Below are 18,807 nucleotides of genomic sequence, written 5' to 3'. Positions count from 1 at the left end.
AACTGAGCCGTGGCCCTGAGCCATGAGTGAAAATTGCGTGTCGCTCAAGCCAAGCCAATTCTTTCCATTGAGTGACCACTTCAGACTTTCCACAAATAGATACTCATATGTTGGCCACAGAGGCATTTTTTGGGGGTTTCATCTGACCTGACCCCTTGACTAACGGGGAATTTAACTTGTCGACATTATGATTGCAAGTCGAGCAATCTTTAACCCTACATTTAATGTTGTAATTTGCTGACCCGCCCCTACTGGGCATCTGCAAAAAAATAGCTTCATAGCTCATCGGATTCCTCCAGTATAAAGAAATATTCTGATTCAGATGTATCTGTCTAAAAAAAAACTATATTGTTTTAAAATGTTTAACTTAGTTACCCTCCGAGATATGTTTAGGGTTTCGATTTAAAGCTTTCGTGACTGCAGGGATTCATCTTCTTGGTTCTTTCGGTAAAGTCACGTAGAATGGAAATAATAAAATAATAAAAATAAAATATAATAAAATAATTCTCACGACGTTTCGGCCACAACGCAAGCAGCCTTCACCTGAGGACGGCTGCTTGCGTTGTGGCCGAAACGTCGTGAGAATTATTGTATTATGTTTTCTTTTTATTATTTTATTATTTCCATTCTACGTGACTTTACCGAAAAAACCAAGAAGATGTTGAGGGTTGTTGCCACATGTTAATTGGCACGATGTCCAACGTTTCGCACCACATTCTGAGAACTGTTTCAGGAACTGTTCTGGAGAACTGTTGGCTCTACTTGCTCGGTGTTTGTCGGGGAATATTTATAAAGAACTGGTCCTGAAGAGGCTTCCAAACATTGGACATCGCGCAATTAGCTACGTATGGTGAAAAATAAGTTCAACATAGGTACATACATCAGCAGAAGGTACAACACAAAAACGCATCAGAGGGCTATACAGCATCACAACCAGTAGTTTAACTTTTTTTTTTATTTTCAGCCGATAGTTAAGTATCACTGATTGGTGTTTCTGCCCTCTGCTGGTGATGCTGTTATTTGGCTCTTCGGGCTCCATGTTGATTCTTGTCACATTCAGGAGCGGTTCCTCATCACTGGCCAGCGCTGCAGCAGCACGTCTGACATCATCATTCTAATATCTCTGAGCATGGGCTGAAAAACCAAACAACTTGGATTAGGGCTAATGGGGGGAAGACAACAGCGGTTGTCATATGGGTGGATTTGCCCCTGCCATAGGAATGAGGAATTCCCACCACTGGCCCAGTGCTTGCAAACAGATGACCCACCTACGCTCTAAGAAAAGCTGTCTCGGGTGTGGACCAATCAACTTCAAGGACAGTGCATATCATTATCATCATCAGAGTTGTTTCTTTTTGTTTGCATTTTGACTGCTTGTGTTGTGGTTATTGCAAACATGATGCCTTGTATAAAGGTGTCAGTTTTTGTACCAGTTGAAAGGGTAAAAACCTGTTACTATAGATGACCACCTCATCAATGCTCATTTGAGCAAGTATCACTTTAATCTTTAGGATACATAATTATTGGTACCAGAGTATGGGGATGTATATGAATAGTTTGTTCACGTAAAAAAAAAATATCAGGGCCTATGAGCAAAATGCCCAGAATGTTCGCAGTGTAATCAGACTATGGAGGCGAAGTAGAATTCGATTTGCAGGGCCATATCCAGTCGGCACAGTAGACCCTCGGGGCCGTTCATAAATGACGTCACGCGATTTTGGACGATTTTGACCCCCCCCCCCTTCGTCACACGGCGTCACAAAAAGTCAGACCCCCCCCCTTAAATATGACGTCACAAAGCTCTGCCCCCCCCCCCAAAAATAAAAGAAAAAACATGCTTCAAATCGCTTTAAACTATTGTCATTGTAGTGCGTATTTAATGTGGCGCTGCACTCTGATGTTGTAGGAGAAAACATTTATTAAAAAGTATGTTTAATTCAGTAGAACGTGTTGTCTATATTTACTTAAAGTTGCACATTTTATTGTGACGTCACATATCTCAACCCCCCCCCCCCCATCGTCACACATCATCACAAATGTCTGATCCCCCCCCCCAGGTGCGTGACGTCATTTATGGACGGCGCCCTAGGCACAGTAAGCACTGTGCCTAGGGTCTACACAAAGCCCCTTAGTTTGTGTAGCAAAATAAAATGTGACCATGTTTTTTTTTGTTTGTGAGATTAAACATGAAACAAGACATCTTCTTGAAAATACATTTATCTAGCAAGGACAGGCACATTGTATAGACAAAGAGGCAGAGTCATGTCAATGTAAAACAATGCATAAGGTGAGAGAAATTACTACCGGAGATAAAGTTTTAGAGATTTTTTTTTCATTGCAAAATTAGCAAGAATATCTTCAAATGGTGTTTTTCGCACAATCTCATTCTCAATAGAGAGTAGCAGTGCAAGGGGAGACAAGGCGGCGTTGCTGTCCTACGGTTGATCGGAGACAGTTTTTTTTTTAAATCAGCTTTAGCGAATGACAGCGGCAGGAGTAACCAGAGGTGTGGACTCGAGTCATGTGACTTGGACTCGAGTTAGACTCGAGTCATGAATTTGATGACTTGCCACTCGACTTGGACTTGCAAAACAATGACTTTGTCCCACCTATGAGATGTGGACTCGAGTCATGTGACTTGGACTCGAGTCAGACTCGAGTCATGAATTTGATGACTTGCGACTCGACTTGGACTTGCATAACAATGACTTTGTCCCACCTCTGGGAGTAACACAGGGCCCCAGCAGAACCAGCTGTAGAAAGTTGTCACTGAAGGCCTACGAAAAAAAAGTGCCTAGGGCTTACAATAACCTTCATCTGGCCCTTGAGCTTTGATAGTTCTTGGATGGGCAACCACCATCTGCGATCGGTTGTTATAGGCTGCAGAGCTACACGGTAGACTGCTGATGGTAATGCGCCAAAAATCCAGCGTGGTGAAGTATGGTAAAATAACTCATCCCCGTCCTGCATAGCGTGGAGAGGCTCTCATCCAACAGAGGATCAACAAAAGGGTTGTGCATTTAATGCCATCTCTGTCAATATTAGGAAGCCACTGGAGCTATGCAGTTTTAAATCTCGTTTGAAAACATTTTTTTTAGAACTGCTTGTTGTGTTTAGTTTGCTGTCGTTCCACCGCACCTCCGATTAGCACGGTTGGCTACATACGATGCCGTAAGAAGTTCACCATACGTACATTCGATATAATGAGAGGAGAACAAAAAATACACAACCATAAATATAATTAAAGTAAGGCAAAAATGCATGTGCGTTACAAAGCATCTGACTGCGACCGCGTCTCGTCGAAACACTGCGAATAGAGGAGAGAAGCAATCGATGGCGTTTCAAAATGGGATGATAATTGAGTACGCTTAATGTTAAAGAGAAGGATGGGGGGATTTGTATGGCATTGTAGTGTTTGGCATCATGGCCTGCTGCTGAGGTTTGCTTTCGCATTGGTTAAAGAGTAGGTGCTGCTATGTCTCTGTTGAGTTCAGTGCAGGTGCTGGCAACACATGTAGGAGGAGGAGGGATGAATGTTGAGAGGGACGTGTGTTGATGCTCTTGTCAGCCTGTGCCTTCCCGCTACCGGGCAAAAGTCTGCCCCCATGTTCATCCATTACTTGATTTCCTTAGGCACAGGTGTAGCAGTGCTTACTTTCAGAATAATTACAACGGGCAGTGTATAGTTGGATGAATTGGTTCTCTCTGTAAGCTAAACTTTGTTTTATTTTACTGGGTAAGGCCCACTGAGCTATGAGGCTGTTTTTAGGAAGCAACATGGCCGCAAATGATGGCTCAACGAAGTGGCTTAACACGTGGAAATGTATATCAGCCAGCTACTCTAAACGCGTGATGTTGATTCTAAATGTGGAGTTAAAACCCGGAGGACCCTGAGAAAAATCCACGTGACCACGGAGAGAGAGAGAGACATCCAAACTCCAAATATATTGCAGGCGTCAGGGTCGGGATCAAACCTACGACCTATTGTTAACCAGGCGAGGTATTTAGCATCTCGCCACCACAGCGACAATTGTGAAGGTGGAATAGTGAAGGAAGGTTTCTATCTGACGGTGCAGACCGCATATGACTCCACAGTCTAAAGGCTGCCTGCTGAATAATACATACTTGCTTTATGTATGGACACTGTTATATGATGGAAAAAAGCTGCATTTCCTGAAGTTGGCCAGTTGGTTGAAGAGCTGAGTGCCTTCTTTCCTCTCAGTGACAGTAAAATTAATCAATCTGTTCTTCATGCATAGAATTTGCTTAGTGCTGGGAATTTATTTTATATTAATTTAATGGTTTTCCAGGATCAACAGGAATCTAATAATACAAGGGAATACAACACATACACCAAGATGAAACAAACCATGGTAACAAATGAATGTCATGACTGAATCTCTAACATACGTTCAATAAATCTTGACTAAAAGCTTTCGTGACTGCAGGAATACATATTCTATGGGTCTTTCGGTAAAGCCACGTAGATAGAAAAATACTACAAATATCACGACGTTTCGATTGCGTGTGTTGCAATCGTCTTCACCTAAAGATGATTTGCGATCGAAACGTCCTGATATTTTTGATCATTTTTCTATCTACATGGCTTTACCGAAAGACCCGTAGAATATACATTCAATGGCCTTATTGTATAATCAACCATCAAAAATCTCTACAGACAACAATTCCTCCTATTAGCACAGTTGGCTGCGTATGCTGGGAAATAAGTTCAACATACTATCTCTAAGACACAAGAGCTTCTGAAATTCCATTTGGCAACCCTTACACAATATTGCTCTTTGCGATTGATCATTGATTTTTGGGTAATTTTCCATGAATAAAATGCCAATATGTGTGATACACCCCTCCACCTGACACAGGCAAATAAATCAAGTTGTCACTTGAACAAACACGCCAATTCATTACTGTCTAAGCACATCCATATGCTGGAGAGGAAATCCACGAAATGTTACAATTTCGTTGTTGCTGCTGGTTACAGCATCAGACGACTGTCAGAATTGCGAGGCAGCTGTGAAGCCATTATGGCAATTGTCTGATGATGCTGCTTGTAACTTCCGACCTTACTGGTTTTCTGAAGAAATTAATTCGTGCGTTTATTCACGTCACAACTTCATTTATTTTACCGTGTCAGGTGGAGAATGGTGTACATCACACATTGTCATTGTATTCACATGATCTCTCCCACAAATCAATTACGAAATCATAATATTGGGCTGTGAAAGTCTCCGTGTTAAATATTGCTCCGTTTAGAAGAAAACCTATCTTTAAACACGTAACTTCTTCATCTGAATTGAACAACTATTGAACAACATTGGTACTAATGGGTATAACATTATCTTTAGACAAAAACCTGAATCATAATTTACCAACTATCATGCAATGTTACTCCTATTGGGGAATGAAATCATCTTTGACTTGCTGCAAGTTAAATCATGATATAAATATATCTGAAGATACATTTGTTGGTGTTCAGCAAGTAGCACTGATTGTGGGAGTCCTCAGAGACAGACTTCCAGAGTAGGAACAGCTGATGCAGAACACAAGTAGTTAAAGCATCAATTATAGGCTGAATCTACATTCTAAACATCTGGGCACGGCCAGAAAGCACATGCTTGTCTATTTACTGAAACGAGTGGACCACGTGCGTGGGGAAGCTTGGATCCACGCAGATGCAAACTGGGCTCTATGCGCATTTGTTAAATCAGTATAAATTGTGAAACACTCATTAGGAGCCAATACAATACTTGTTCTCTAATTAAGTGCGGTTTTTTTATTCCCTTGAAGATAATTTTGGGGGTTATTGTGATGAACCGTGACCCAGGAGCAGTGAAGTATATCCCGAAGATTATATTATTGCACGCAAGCATGCCTCTGGTGGCTTTGAAATAGTCATAATGAGAACAAAAAGGCCAACATCGCACTCTTCATTGATGATCATTCATAAAAAGCGGTGAGTCAGCATCCCGTATTCATCTCTTAGGGCTAAAAATACAATAAAACACATAACCCTGGTCCAAAACATTTAAAATTGTGTAAATTCCTGGGTCCTTTTAGAATTGCCGCATACCTCCCTGAGCTATTGACTCTACGAGGGATTTGCACAGGTGTCGGAGGATAGGCTCATTGTACGTACGTATGTTGAACTTCTTTCGCACCATATGTAGACAACCGTGCTAATCAGAGATGCGGGTTTAAGGACATAAAAACAGAAGGCACCCCAATCGGTTTCAAGTACTATTCCACTAGGTGGCAATTGCCGTACGATACGGTAGGAATGCGAACCAGCGAGCGAGGGATGTCCCGAGGTTTAGCTGACACTTGGCCCCGAAGAGAGTCCAAGGCGTCATTAAACATTCTGATGCCCAGCACTTCCCACGTGCAAATTATATTTTTGGCTGGCCATCTAACAAAGAGGGTCACCGCATCGCGCGCTTTCAGGCGTGCTTCTGTGGCCGTCTGGAATGCTCTTCCTTCCGCTATTAGGAAGCCACTGCATCTATCCCCTTTTAAATACAGATTGAAAACTCGATTTATTTAGAACTGCTTTTCGTGTTTAGTTTGTTGTCCTTCTCCACGCCTTCGATTAACACGGTTGTGCATGGTTCTGGCTTCTGTCACAAGACAAGGGCGTAGAAATCTGGGGGAGCAAGATCACATAGAGCCTTACAAACAGTGATGGTTAGAAGCTTCAAGTGCTGGCAATGTTTTGTGATTTGCCAATCGCAGCTAGTTTCAAGAATCTTACCCCCGTAATGGCCAACGTTTTGGTGTACATGATGGGTGCAAATAATGAGTGGATAGTTTTGTTAACATATCCAGTATTATGTATTGTGTACAAAAACAGGTTATCGCATTTAGCATTTACTACACCTTCATAACCTGCAATTAATCTGCTCGGGGATTGGTGGGTCACTGTAGGAAGGAAATTAACACTTAACACGATTTACCATGAGGTTGAGGCTCAGTATCCTTGCCTGCCGTTAGTGCGAGTCATGGATGTGTTGGGGAGATATCTGCCGGCATTGTGATGTGGTCTATGGGGGACACTGACAGGAAAAGAGCAAATGGCTTTTGACCCCCATGAGATGAAAACAGTTTATCTCTGCAGCGTTCACACTGAGGCAATGCGAGCGGGGCGGTCATCTTTAACTCGCATGAATGAGGCGTTGGATGACTTCGAAACGGACGATCAGCAATTATCAGGAGCAGGATTTTTCTGTTAACAAGGCAAATGATTAAAGCAAAAAGAGAAGACAAATAAATCCCATTATCCACCACCCACCTCCTCCCACAATGCTATTTACAACGTTCAGGTTAATAAATTCGTTTCCATTATTAGGCGCTGTCGCATGCTAATTTATTTTACCTTTTTCTTGCCCGGGTCATAGTTCAATGAAGCGAACTCCCTCTAATTGGACCAATGCGTCACGCCTCTGCACTCGTGGCCGCGCAACATTAAGCACCGCGCATATATATATATTGCCGTTACCTTCTGCGGAACAACGGAGCTTAGGTCAAACAGAGGATGGCACCTTTGTGAAGGGGGGGGGGGGGTCACTCGGTGGTAACTGTGGGAGGGTGTGGGTGGCAATAGCTGAGTGATGGTGGTGTGCAACACCTGGATTTTGGTGGGTCACGCTTGGAGGTCTTGCCCAAAGAAATGGACCAGCGGATCGCCGATGTGCACCTTTGATTTGATGGTGATGATTTTGATGAGAAAGTCTGCATTTGGCACGTTCATTTATTAATTCTGTACATTCTGTATAACCTGTGCATGAACTGAAATACAACTTTTCTCAACAGCCATTATGATGTATTGGACTAGTGTATGATCTGTAATATACGTGTTCCTATTCCTCTGTCCCACAAATACGAGAGACTGTCATCATGTCCAGTTCATGTATTTCTGGACATTCGTTCCATCAGAAACTGATGAGCCTGGGCCTGTCCTACATGATGACAGACCCGAGCTGTGCTTAAATATTATACATTGGCCACAGAGCATCTTTAACAATAATCTTGCTGGAAATAAAATTTACGAATTAATAGTTTGCGTGACGTTTTAAACAACATTATTTTTTACAATTTGACACTCGTCCCTTAAGGCATTGCTGGATTGCGGGAGATGGTAACAGCTTGTGTAGGCCTTCCGCAGTGGATTGACCACGGCTGATGAGGATGATGATGTGAAAGATACCTGATGCACAAATGGAAAATTACAAACTCTCCAGTGTGCGACTGTGGTCATCCAGAACAACGTATAACAACCTAACGCCCAATCTACAAATACGAAGGAGACATCACAGGGAAACACTACTACTTCGCTGCTCCTGACGCATTTATCTGGGCTTGATCACCTAAATGTGAAGTTGTAGTTATTGCTCCGCATCTGCATTAGCCATACGAAAGAGAGAAGATGATACTGCTCTCCATGACTAAATATATGATTCCGAGGACGTCTCCGTTACAAAGGCAGTAACATGGACAGAAACTGAAGATTGGCAGTAGAAAATGCATCGCGAGGAAATCCTGTAACATCGCTTTCCGAGTTAAATCCTAATCCAAATGAAGTGCCTGCTGTCTGAGATTTTGAAACGAAATTTTGACGCTTCATTCTCTGCCAGAGTCCCCATTAGCATAATTGGTATACAATTAGCGAGATAGTCCTGTTAATAGAGAAATTGCTTTGGCAAGCTGCTGATCGTTCATCTGAGGTAGGTACCCTTCAGCTAAGTTTTCTCCAGCTCAGTTGATTTTTTGTTACTCAGGATGTTTCTTTTTTTCTATGCTGGTGATGTGCGAAATGAAGACAGAGCAGTGAATAATAATAGCAAGTAGTCAATCATAATAATAGCGAAACGTGGTAAAGATGCAGCCCTCAAATTATAGTTTTACACCACAGTTGGTGGAAGGGCCTTGATTATAGAGCGTTCAAGAGAGCGCCTCTTTGAAGGCATTTTGGCCTCCTCTTCCACGCTGGTCAGACTTCTTGGAAGAGTTGGGAGTACCCACACTTTACCCCTCCACACGGTATCCGCCGATAAACGACCGTAAGGGTTCCCATTTATACCGCTACGGTGGACAGAATGAATAATGGTTAAGAAACGAGCCCCATTGTTTCAACTGCGTCACCAGGAATTCAAATCGAACCCAGCGACATCTTGATTGCAAGTCCAGTGCGCTAACCGTTTCACCACAGCGGTATTCCCATAATAATAATAATGGTGCTCCGTAATTGTATCCCAGGTTACTGCCGTCGAATGTTTGTCCAATTCCATTCATGAGAGTGTTGTGTGTGTGTGAGATAAATCAGTGACGACAGAGAAGGCCCACTTAATATTGCAGAACACCATGCAAAGCTCCACACAGACAAATTCGAGAATCTATTCGCTTTTACGGCAATCTCATGGCCACCTTGCAACCCAGCGAATTTAGGAGTTTCATACGTTTGTGTGATAGACCAACCCCGTGTCTTTAAAGTGCTGGATTTTAAACACGTGGACATCAACGTGCCCAATAGCAAAAACCCTTCCCATCAAAATGGCACAGTTGTGTTCTTTATCGCCTTCTTTTTAAACTGAAGCTAGCATCTTGGATGCGAGAGGCTTTGGTGACGTAAATTCACGTATTTTTCGTCTCATTTGTCGTACGTCATCCAGCCTTCTGACAAAGAAACATTTAAATAAAATGAAAATCAGTGGCATTGCTCGCATAAACAATATGCCATAAAAATGAAAATGCAATTTGTTTTTCATAAATGAAAATATTTATCACGAATGCCTTGGGTAATCATCGCCATCATTCGTGGGACTCATGCGTGTAATCAATTTAAGAAATGTTTTGATATTCATTATAATATTTTAATTATACGATTAAGGTGGCTGCCTGCAGTGCAATTCAAGTTGCTTCAGAAGGGTTTTTGTTTCTTCTTTTTACCGATAAGTAAGGAATAACACATTTCACACATTGCAAGTTATCACTAAATTAAAGAGAAAAATGAATCATGAGGAAATGCTGAAAATATATAACTTATATAAGAAATACAGACTCGCATTTAAAAAAGTAAAGCACTATTATTAGTTGTTCTGCTTATTTCACAAGTGATAATTATCTTGCAATTCTTGGCCGAATCTTAGTATTGCATGGCCGTATTCCCATATGCACCTTATAACCATCACATTTCCACATTGAACAGCAATTTACACGAAACGGAATTGCATTTTAAAAGTTACCCTGTGGATTGTCAGCATGGAAATTACTGCTGTAATTTAAATTCTACACGTGCATATAGCCTTTAACAAATACCATTTGAAGCACGTTGGCGCATGCCTGTAATCCAGTAACTTTAGAGGCAAGGTTTGGTGGATCAAACACATTCCGAATGCTACTGGACTACAAGGGGGTCAGGAGATGGATGTGCAGCAAAGTCCAATTGAATCCACGCGTGGTGAGCATTGGAGTGGTTATCCCCTTATATGTGTGGTGTTTCTTTGAGTGCCCTTTTGTTTCTGCCACATGCCAAAAAAGCTCATTAACGGTGTTTACCAAACATCCCGATGCAAGACCCCGGTGAGGAAGTGTTAAGCCTCAGAGAGCCTTTTCTTCACAAACAAAGGGAATTATTTCTTTTTGTCCTATAATCCAGTGTGGAGATTTCCTTTAATTATTAAACACATTTTTACTTTTTTGTTTCTGAGGTTGAAGCCGTGTTACACTGTACGATGAATCTAACAACCTAAGTTCAATTCCCTGCCTCGGTTAACACTAGTGGCGAGCGATGTCTGAGCAGTTCATGGGCCTCCCCACCATCAACCCACACGGACCAGAGTGGTGAAGTAAGGTCAAACAACCCCCAGAACTGTGGAAGGCTTCATTCAGCAGTGGGTTGAGAAATAACCGAAATCTTCTTGGTTCTTTCGGTAAAGTCACGTAGAAGGGAAATAATAAAATAATAATAAAACATAATAAAATACAATTCTCACGACGTTTCGGCCACAACGCAAGCAGTCTGTCGGAAAGACAGCGTCTTTGTGGCCGAAAAGTCGTGAGAATTGTATTTTATTATGTTTTATTTTTATTATTTTATTATTTCCCTTCTACGTGACTTTACCGAAAGAACCAAGAAGATGAATCCCTGCAGTCACGAAAGCTTTTAAATCGAAAAATAACCGAAAGTATAAGCTATCCATCATCAGCCACGCTTGTACGTTGAACTTCTTTCACACCATACGTAGCCAACCTTGCTAATCGGGGGTGCGGGGGATAGTTGTAGGTGTGGCCACGATCTATCCACTGCTGAATGAAGGCTCCCCAAACCGTCGTCATCGCACACGATCCTGCGATGCAACAATCGCTCTCATCACACACAAAGTGCTTGCCACGAATGAACCACAAATACCTCGCTGATCTAGTCAATGAGCATCAACCATCACGGATACTTCAGTCATCCTCGAAGCAGCTTTTGGCTGGCCATCGAACTGCATCGCACGCTTTCACATGCGCTTTTGCAGCCATCTGGAACGCTCTTCCTTCAGATATTTGGAAGCCACTGTTGAAATGCAAGTTTAAATCGAAATAATTTTTTTTATTTTGAACTGATTTTTGTGTTTAATTTGCTGTTCTTTCCGCGCTCCTCCGATTAGCATGGTTGGCTACATACAGTGCGAAAGAAGTTCGGCATACATAATACATCATAATAGCAGCCATCAACCATGATGATGGTGGCGATGGTGATGATGATGATGATGACGATGGTAATGATGAAGCTTGGGAAACCACCACCGAGTGTAGATTAACGTCTTTCTATGAGAATAGAAATTCCATAATCTTAAAAAAAATAAAGTACTGTATGTTGAATTGCCTCGTGTGAACTTGCAGTTGGGGGGGGGGGGGTGGATTTGTCCAGTTTACTCGAATGAAAAAAGCACTATCAGCTCGACGCGAGATTTGTGCGAGTGTCAGCGAGTTGGACGTTTCTATTTTTTATGGACAGGCTCCTGTCAAACACTGGAGGTTGTAACGCACCACTCTGTCATCTTGAAAGCACTGTTATAAAAAAAAAATATATAATCATTCCTGTTTTTGGCAGTGGTAGCAAAAGCAGATGCTGCTTACTTGGAGCAATAACGTCCCAAATGAAGTTGTGTCAAATGTGAATCGCTTAACCCATTGCTGCTCGCTTTGCCGATGCGTAAAAATGGCAGTCGTGGCCTTGGCATGTCGTTGTGACTCAATGAAAGCTGCCATTCAAACAGAGAGATTTGGATGTGGCCGACAATAGGACAAGCTGTAAGCAGTGAAATATTCTGCATAACATATTTGAGCGACCTTTACCCTTTGGTGAGAGCCTCAGTGGTAAGATGTTAATTACCTCGCCTGGTACACAGGAGGTAGCGGGTTCTATTCCGAACCTGACGCCTGTATATTTGGAGTTTCCATGTCCTCCCTGTGGTCGCGTCAATTTTTATCCGGATCCTCTGGTTTTCCCCTCCACATTTAGAAACATGCGTTTAGATTGTTTGGCTGCCTTGAATGTCCACACGATAAGAGTTCAACCTCCTCTGTTTCCCCTACGTAAGTGACCTCATTGCTTGGCTCACGTCGCTAAGTGTCATCAAACGACCGTGATTCTTGTTGTTGTTGTTCACTATTGGAACTCAACGTGAGCCCGGTACAAAACGCCGACCGCGGAAAAGAGGGGTAACAGGAACTCTGCGAACATCATCAGCCGTGATTCAAAACTAATGCGACCAAGCCACATCAAACAGAGTTGCTTTTTTGCGTTATATGGGGGGGTCCACATAGGGTGCCGCGGTGGCGTGATGTTAACTACCTCGCCTGGTATACAGGAGGTCTTGGATTCGATCCCGACTTTGATGCCTGTATATTTGGAGTTTGCATGTTCTCCATGGTCGTGTGGATTTTTCTCTGTTTTTCCCTCCACATTTTGAATCGACATGCATTTAGAGTATTTGGCTGCTATACATTTGCACGTGAGATGCCACTTCGTTGAATAATCATTTGTGGCCAGAAAAATATCTATATAGCTCAGTGTTCCTTACCTGATAAAAAAATAAAGTGGAAATACTCTTCTTTATGGAGGATCCTTCACTTGGAGGCATGCGTCCACGGGGTAAGGGTTAGCACACTAGACTTTTTTATATTCGGTGCAATAATGAACAACAGCCATGTCACACATGAGTACATCATGTTCCTGGATTTTCTGTTTGCGCATAGTCACTTTAAGATGTTTTCTTGTTCATATTTTTGTTTTTTGTTTGTTGCGGTTGCACCCGATTCAAGAGCCGAATGGCTCACAGGGCTATACCAAATAAATGAAACTGAAACTTAAAACTAATCGGCATAATCATTGGGTTCACTGCAGCTTAAAGACTCAGTCCCTACAAGGCGTGTGGTGACGTTAGGAGATTTTCCATGTGCTGCTCGGCATTTGAAGGCCTGCAATCCAGAGGTCACGGGTTCAATCTGCCAGCGTGGCAGTTGAAAAAATTGGAACGTATCTTAAATCATCCCATCTCTGTTCATCCAGGAAATAAGACGATAACACCAGTTTGTCGATTGGCAGGTCGTGTGTGGAAGGATAAAGTCTGGGTATTCCCACCTCTTCGAATACGTCGACCCAGCGTGGAAGAGTAGGCCAACTGTCGTTCACCCATTTGTTCCGCTTATTGGACAGAGGTGGTGGGGTTTGAGAAACTAGTCAATCGTTTCAACTGAGATGGAACCTGCGACCTCAATTGAACCTGCAACATTTAGACTTTCAAATTCAGTGCGCTCACCATTGCACTGTGACATCATCCCCTGGGTATGAGTAATGATATAAACAAAAACAAATAATGCACAAATTAATAATCATGCCTCCAGTCCAGACGCTCCCGGTAAAGCAGTGTTCTCCACTAATTTTCGGAGGGGGGGGATGGGGGTGGGATGGGGTGGATCCCTGTCGCTGTCGCCGAGAAGACATCATCAGTGCGAGGACCGCCACACATTTGAAACCATTGGGCTTTAACAGCAGCACGATGATGATGAGGGGGGGGGGGGGTGATGTCACGTGTTGTATATTGTCGGGGGCCTCACGTCAGGGGCCGCACCAAAGGCCACCGGGGGCCCCACCGGCGGCCTGCATTGTTCGATTACGACTCGTGGAAGACTTCGCTCAATGCACTTTACAGCGACCGCTCCTCCGCCACGTCCGTTGGTAATCACGTGCCGGCAGTGGCCGACGTGACCACGCGCCAGCCCATGCGATGGCTGCTGAACCCACAGCACCTCAATTAGTCAGCTAATCCAGCGTGGGTACTTAAGAGCACCTCCTGTCAGCTGTGCTCAATGCAATTAATTTGAACTGTACGGAGTGCCATCAATCATTTAATTAAAAGGTGTTATGGAGTTGCACGTGTGCTTAGCTGAGCGCTCACGAAAATTCGGGGACCAGGGCTTTTTTTTGTTTTCCGTGATTGCTGATGAAGGGCGCCGCGTATATAATAACGTCATTAATTAGCGTATTCAAATGTAAATTCACCAGCGTTGCATCCAAGCCCAGGGTTTTCGGGCCCTTGCGGCCTCTTCTCGGACTATTTTTTTGTCTTGTTATCTTCAGCTGTACCATTTTACACGCATATACAGCGTACGCATCGATGGTCGTAAAACCGAGTGAGTGAAAGGGTGATGTACATTGTAAATGCTGTTCCGGAATTGCTGGAAAAGCTGACATGTCTATGCAGATTCATCATCATCGTCGTCAGCCATTATCAATTCACCGCTTGATGAAAGCCTCCCTAGACGATCTCGTGATGCAACTTCCCATCTAGCTCCTGCATATGATCTGATATCACCCCGTGTCTACCGTATGACGAAGCAATCTTGAATCTAAAACTGCATCTAACTTGTCCTGCAAATAAATGATGCCTTAGAGGTTGCTTGGTTTTACTCGTAAGAAAAGCTCGGCCTAAATATCTATTGGCTTTTGGTCTTATGTTAAACACGGTCGCACAAAAAAGACACGATCCCCATCTCCTGTGAACCAAGTAGATTTATTTCCATTGCATGTGATGCTGAGGCTGGTAAAAAGTAAGCAACATCTTGCTGTCTAGTTTGCAGCACATGTTTATGTCACGCAATTTTGCACGCATGTCGCTGTTTAATACATTATTTGGATTGAACATTGTTAGATGAATGCCTTTACTTCATTTAAAACCAAATGAAAGCTCTTTGAGATGAATTGTATATTTTTTCAAGGAAAACCTGGGGAAAATAAATTCAGGGCTAAGAGGCAATGACCATGGCAAAAGAATATATATATATAAAACGAACCAATAACACAAAAACTGAAATGCAATTTAAAATTGAGTAACTAACTTAGTTTCAGTCACTGGAGAGATACAAAAACTTATGAATATATTAGCTCATAGATAAAGGCATTTAAAACGTATTTCAAAAGCCCTTGCATTTTATACTGTTCATGCAAATAATCTACAACCTAATCAAAGAATATCCTGTGCAAGGTTGGAATCAAATATAAAATTAACTGCCTGTTTAAACTATGCCGGTGTATTTGCTATTTCCCATGCAGTAATAAGAGTATGGCTTTTTTAGTGACTGGGGTACCCTTTCCCATGACACAATGCACACATCTGTTGATGATTTAACGCAAAATGATGGATTGTGTGGCGCTGCGCGGATTCGGCATAAAAGCAACTCCTGATGTCGACCTTCATGATTGACAATGACATCGTGCAATTGTCTGTTCAATTGCGGTCGTGGTTCCAGTTTGGCTGGGAATAAATGCTACTTTAAGTCTTCTACGGTCTCAAATCGACAATAGGAATGGGATGGTAGAGGTGTGATTGGCACTGCCACGCAATAAATTACGGATTCTTGTCCCAACAAAATCTCAGCATGTGTGCATTAATAACGCTTTGCATTTCTATTAAAACTGTTGATTAATCCACCGGTATGGGTCAACTGCGACTTGAAAACCGTGACACTGAACGTATCCCCTTCCACCGAAAACTTAATTCGCTCACGTTAGGACCACCCCGGTATGCGAGAAAAAAATAAGCGAGTATTGCTGAAGCGAAGCTGATGGCGGTGCCGTCAGTGCCTCGGAGAGAGATTTCGGGGGCATGTAGGGGGCAGCGACAATGCGTAGAGAGACCCGGAGGATGCAGTTGGCATGCAGCTTTGCTTTATGCCAAGAACAAAAAACGTATAAACTTTCAAGCAATAGGCAGGATCCTTCATTTTACCAGCAGATGAAATAAACCCCATTGAGACGTATGTGGAACATTGCCTCCTTTTTGTTGCAAGCGTGACCTGGAAAAGATCATGGTATGACGCTGTAAAAATGCTCATCTCGGCGTCGACAAGCCGTGCCGTTAGAGTACTGCATCCGTTGCAAGGTGAATCGACTCTGAGAACGATGAATTTACCATGCGTGTTTTTTTTTTCCGCGTGTGTGTTTTTGCGTGCGATGATGTAACACACTCAAGACACGCAACGGCACATCGCAGATGTTCACACATTGCCGCACGCATCTCGCCGTCCACTCGTTGAGGACGTTCGACGGACGTTGAGATGTCGAACCGTGAACGTTCAAGTGTCGGGCGTGAGTGCCGCAGTGCGGGAAGAGGAATAGAGCCGGGGGAATTGTGCCAAGGTGGAATTGAAAAATAAAGAGTGTACACACACACACACGGAAAGCGATTCAGTACCCTTTCGTACAATAACAAGGGTGTAAATCTTGTAGAATTAGACGGGGGTGATAATTTCAGATCCAGGAACACAACCCTGTTTTTTCCTTTAGGTCTATTATTTGTCGAACGCGTTTTTTTCCCAACACGCCATTTCCCAGAGGAACGTAACTCCCACGATCGGCGAGCTCTGAATACATTTCAAGAGCCGGCAGCCTCTGGCTGGATTGAGCAAACTTTTGTTCGCCATGTCATCTGCACCTAGTTAACTGGGAGTAACCCCGAGATATGAACAGAGAGGGATTGGTGGCTGGAGATGAGAATATATGGTCCATGATGTGACGAGATCGATGGCTGAGGAGTAGTGAGTGCAACTGTGCACGTACCTATAATTTAATCTTGATTTGAAGCTTTCGTGACTGCAGAAATCCATACTCTTTGGTTCTTTCGGTAAAGTCACGTAGGTATAAAATAAAATAAATCACGACGTTTCGGGCACAACACAAGCGTCCATCATCAGGTGGGAAAGCGTGGTCTGCTGCTGAGGCAGACTTTTTTTAAAGGTTTGAAATGGGTGCATACCTACAATCTGTCGTGTTGTGTGTGTGTTTTTTTGCGTTTGTTTTCTCAGACGTCACCATACAGCCCACGCCAGCCCTGACATATCGCACCATTGGAGGGGTGCTCGACTTTTACATTTTTTTGGGGCCATCGCCAGAGGAGGTGGTCCAGCAGTACCACGAGGTATGTGCCGTGGAGACGCACCGCGGACAATACATTATCATCCGTTGCTCACGGAGCACCGTCAGTAGATGCACAGGTTTATCCACCCTGCTGTGTTTTCCAGTTGTGTCCCTCTAACAGATATCTTCAATTTGAACACGTGGGCTTTCGTGGCCAATGTTTTTCGTAATGAAGGTGTTGTTTTTTGGGGGGGTTAGATGGTGTAAGTATGAATGTGTTAAATTTCGATTTAAAGCTTTCGTGACTGCAGGGATTCATCTTCTTGGTTCTTTCGGTAAAGTCACGTAGAAGGGAAGTAATAAGATAATAAAAATAAAACATAATAAAATATTCTCACGACGTTTGTTGTTACTACTTCAGCACACCGGTTTGTAACTAATTAGCACGTTTCGTTTACGTGACAAACCGAACTAATTGGCTGTGTAGAGTGGTGATGGGTTAAAGTCACATTAATATTTATGCCATTTAATAAAATTTAAACCTTTATTATGAAAGATATCTTCAATTGAGAATAGGTTTTCCCCTTTTTTCTGGCAACAAAACAGGTGTTAAGATGTTAAAACACCAAATTGAAACCTTTTACAAGGAATTATGTCTGCATTAACCACAATACTTGTGGTCAGAATGCAAACAAAAACATACTCTGATAGTATATGCATTGTCTTTGAAACTGAATCCTCTGGTCTAACACCGTTTGAGACTAGGCTCGAAAGAAAGCTGTCTTTGGTGTGGGCCAATCAGTTTCAAAGACAATGCATATATTATCAGAGTGTTTTTTTTTTGCATTCTGACCACAAGTATTGTGGTTAATGCAGACATGATTCCTTGTTAAAGGTTTCAGTTTGGTGTTTTAACATCTCAACACCTGTTTTGTTGCCAGAAAAAATGGGAAAACCTATTCTCATATTTTGGTACTTGCAAAGGAGGTCCCATAATATATCTTCAAATGTTTTGCAATCTTGTTAGCAAAATTAAGTTATGCCAGCTCCAGCCCACAAGAGATGAGATCCAATCCACATTTATCTTCCCTCCTGCACGGACAATGTATGAGGCACAACGTCGCATATCACAACTAACAGCCCACACCCATTGCCGTGTGTGTGCACCGTGTGTTCTTCATCTCGCGTACACGGTGGTGAGATGTTATCATCCTTCGCCTGGTATGCAGGCGGCTGGTGGTTCGATCCCGACCCTTGACGCCTATCTATATTTGGAGTTTGCATGTTCTCCCCGTGGTCGAGTGCGTTTTTTTTATGGGTCCTGAGGTTTTTCCCTCCACAGTTATAAACATGTATTTAGATTATTTAGATGATTTTGTCGCTATAAATGT

General features: G+C 42.8%; 1 protein-coding gene across 1 annotated transcript in view; it reads left to right on the top strand.

The window, feature by feature from the left end:
- LOC144948874 (sucrase-isomaltase, intestinal-like) overlaps positions 1–18,807 on the top strand; it is a 329,860-nt gene that overhangs the window by 122,865 nt on the left and 188,188 nt on the right. The window contains exon 8 of the mRNA XM_078878575.1: positions 17,365–17,477. Coding sequence (XP_078734701.1) covers positions 17,365–17,477 — 113 coding nt within the window. The remainder of the gene's footprint in view (positions 1–17,364; positions 17,478–18,807) is intronic.

Source organism: Lampetra fluviatilis, chromosome 51 (genome assembly GCF_964198595.1).
Source record: "Lampetra fluviatilis chromosome 51, kcLamFluv1.1, whole genome shotgun sequence".
In the NCBI taxonomy this organism is placed as follows: domain Eukaryota; kingdom Metazoa; phylum Chordata; class Hyperoartia; order Petromyzontiformes; family Petromyzontidae; genus Lampetra; species Lampetra fluviatilis.
Note: the sequence above shows the minus strand (reverse complement) of the source record. Positions and strands in the feature narration are given on the sequence as shown.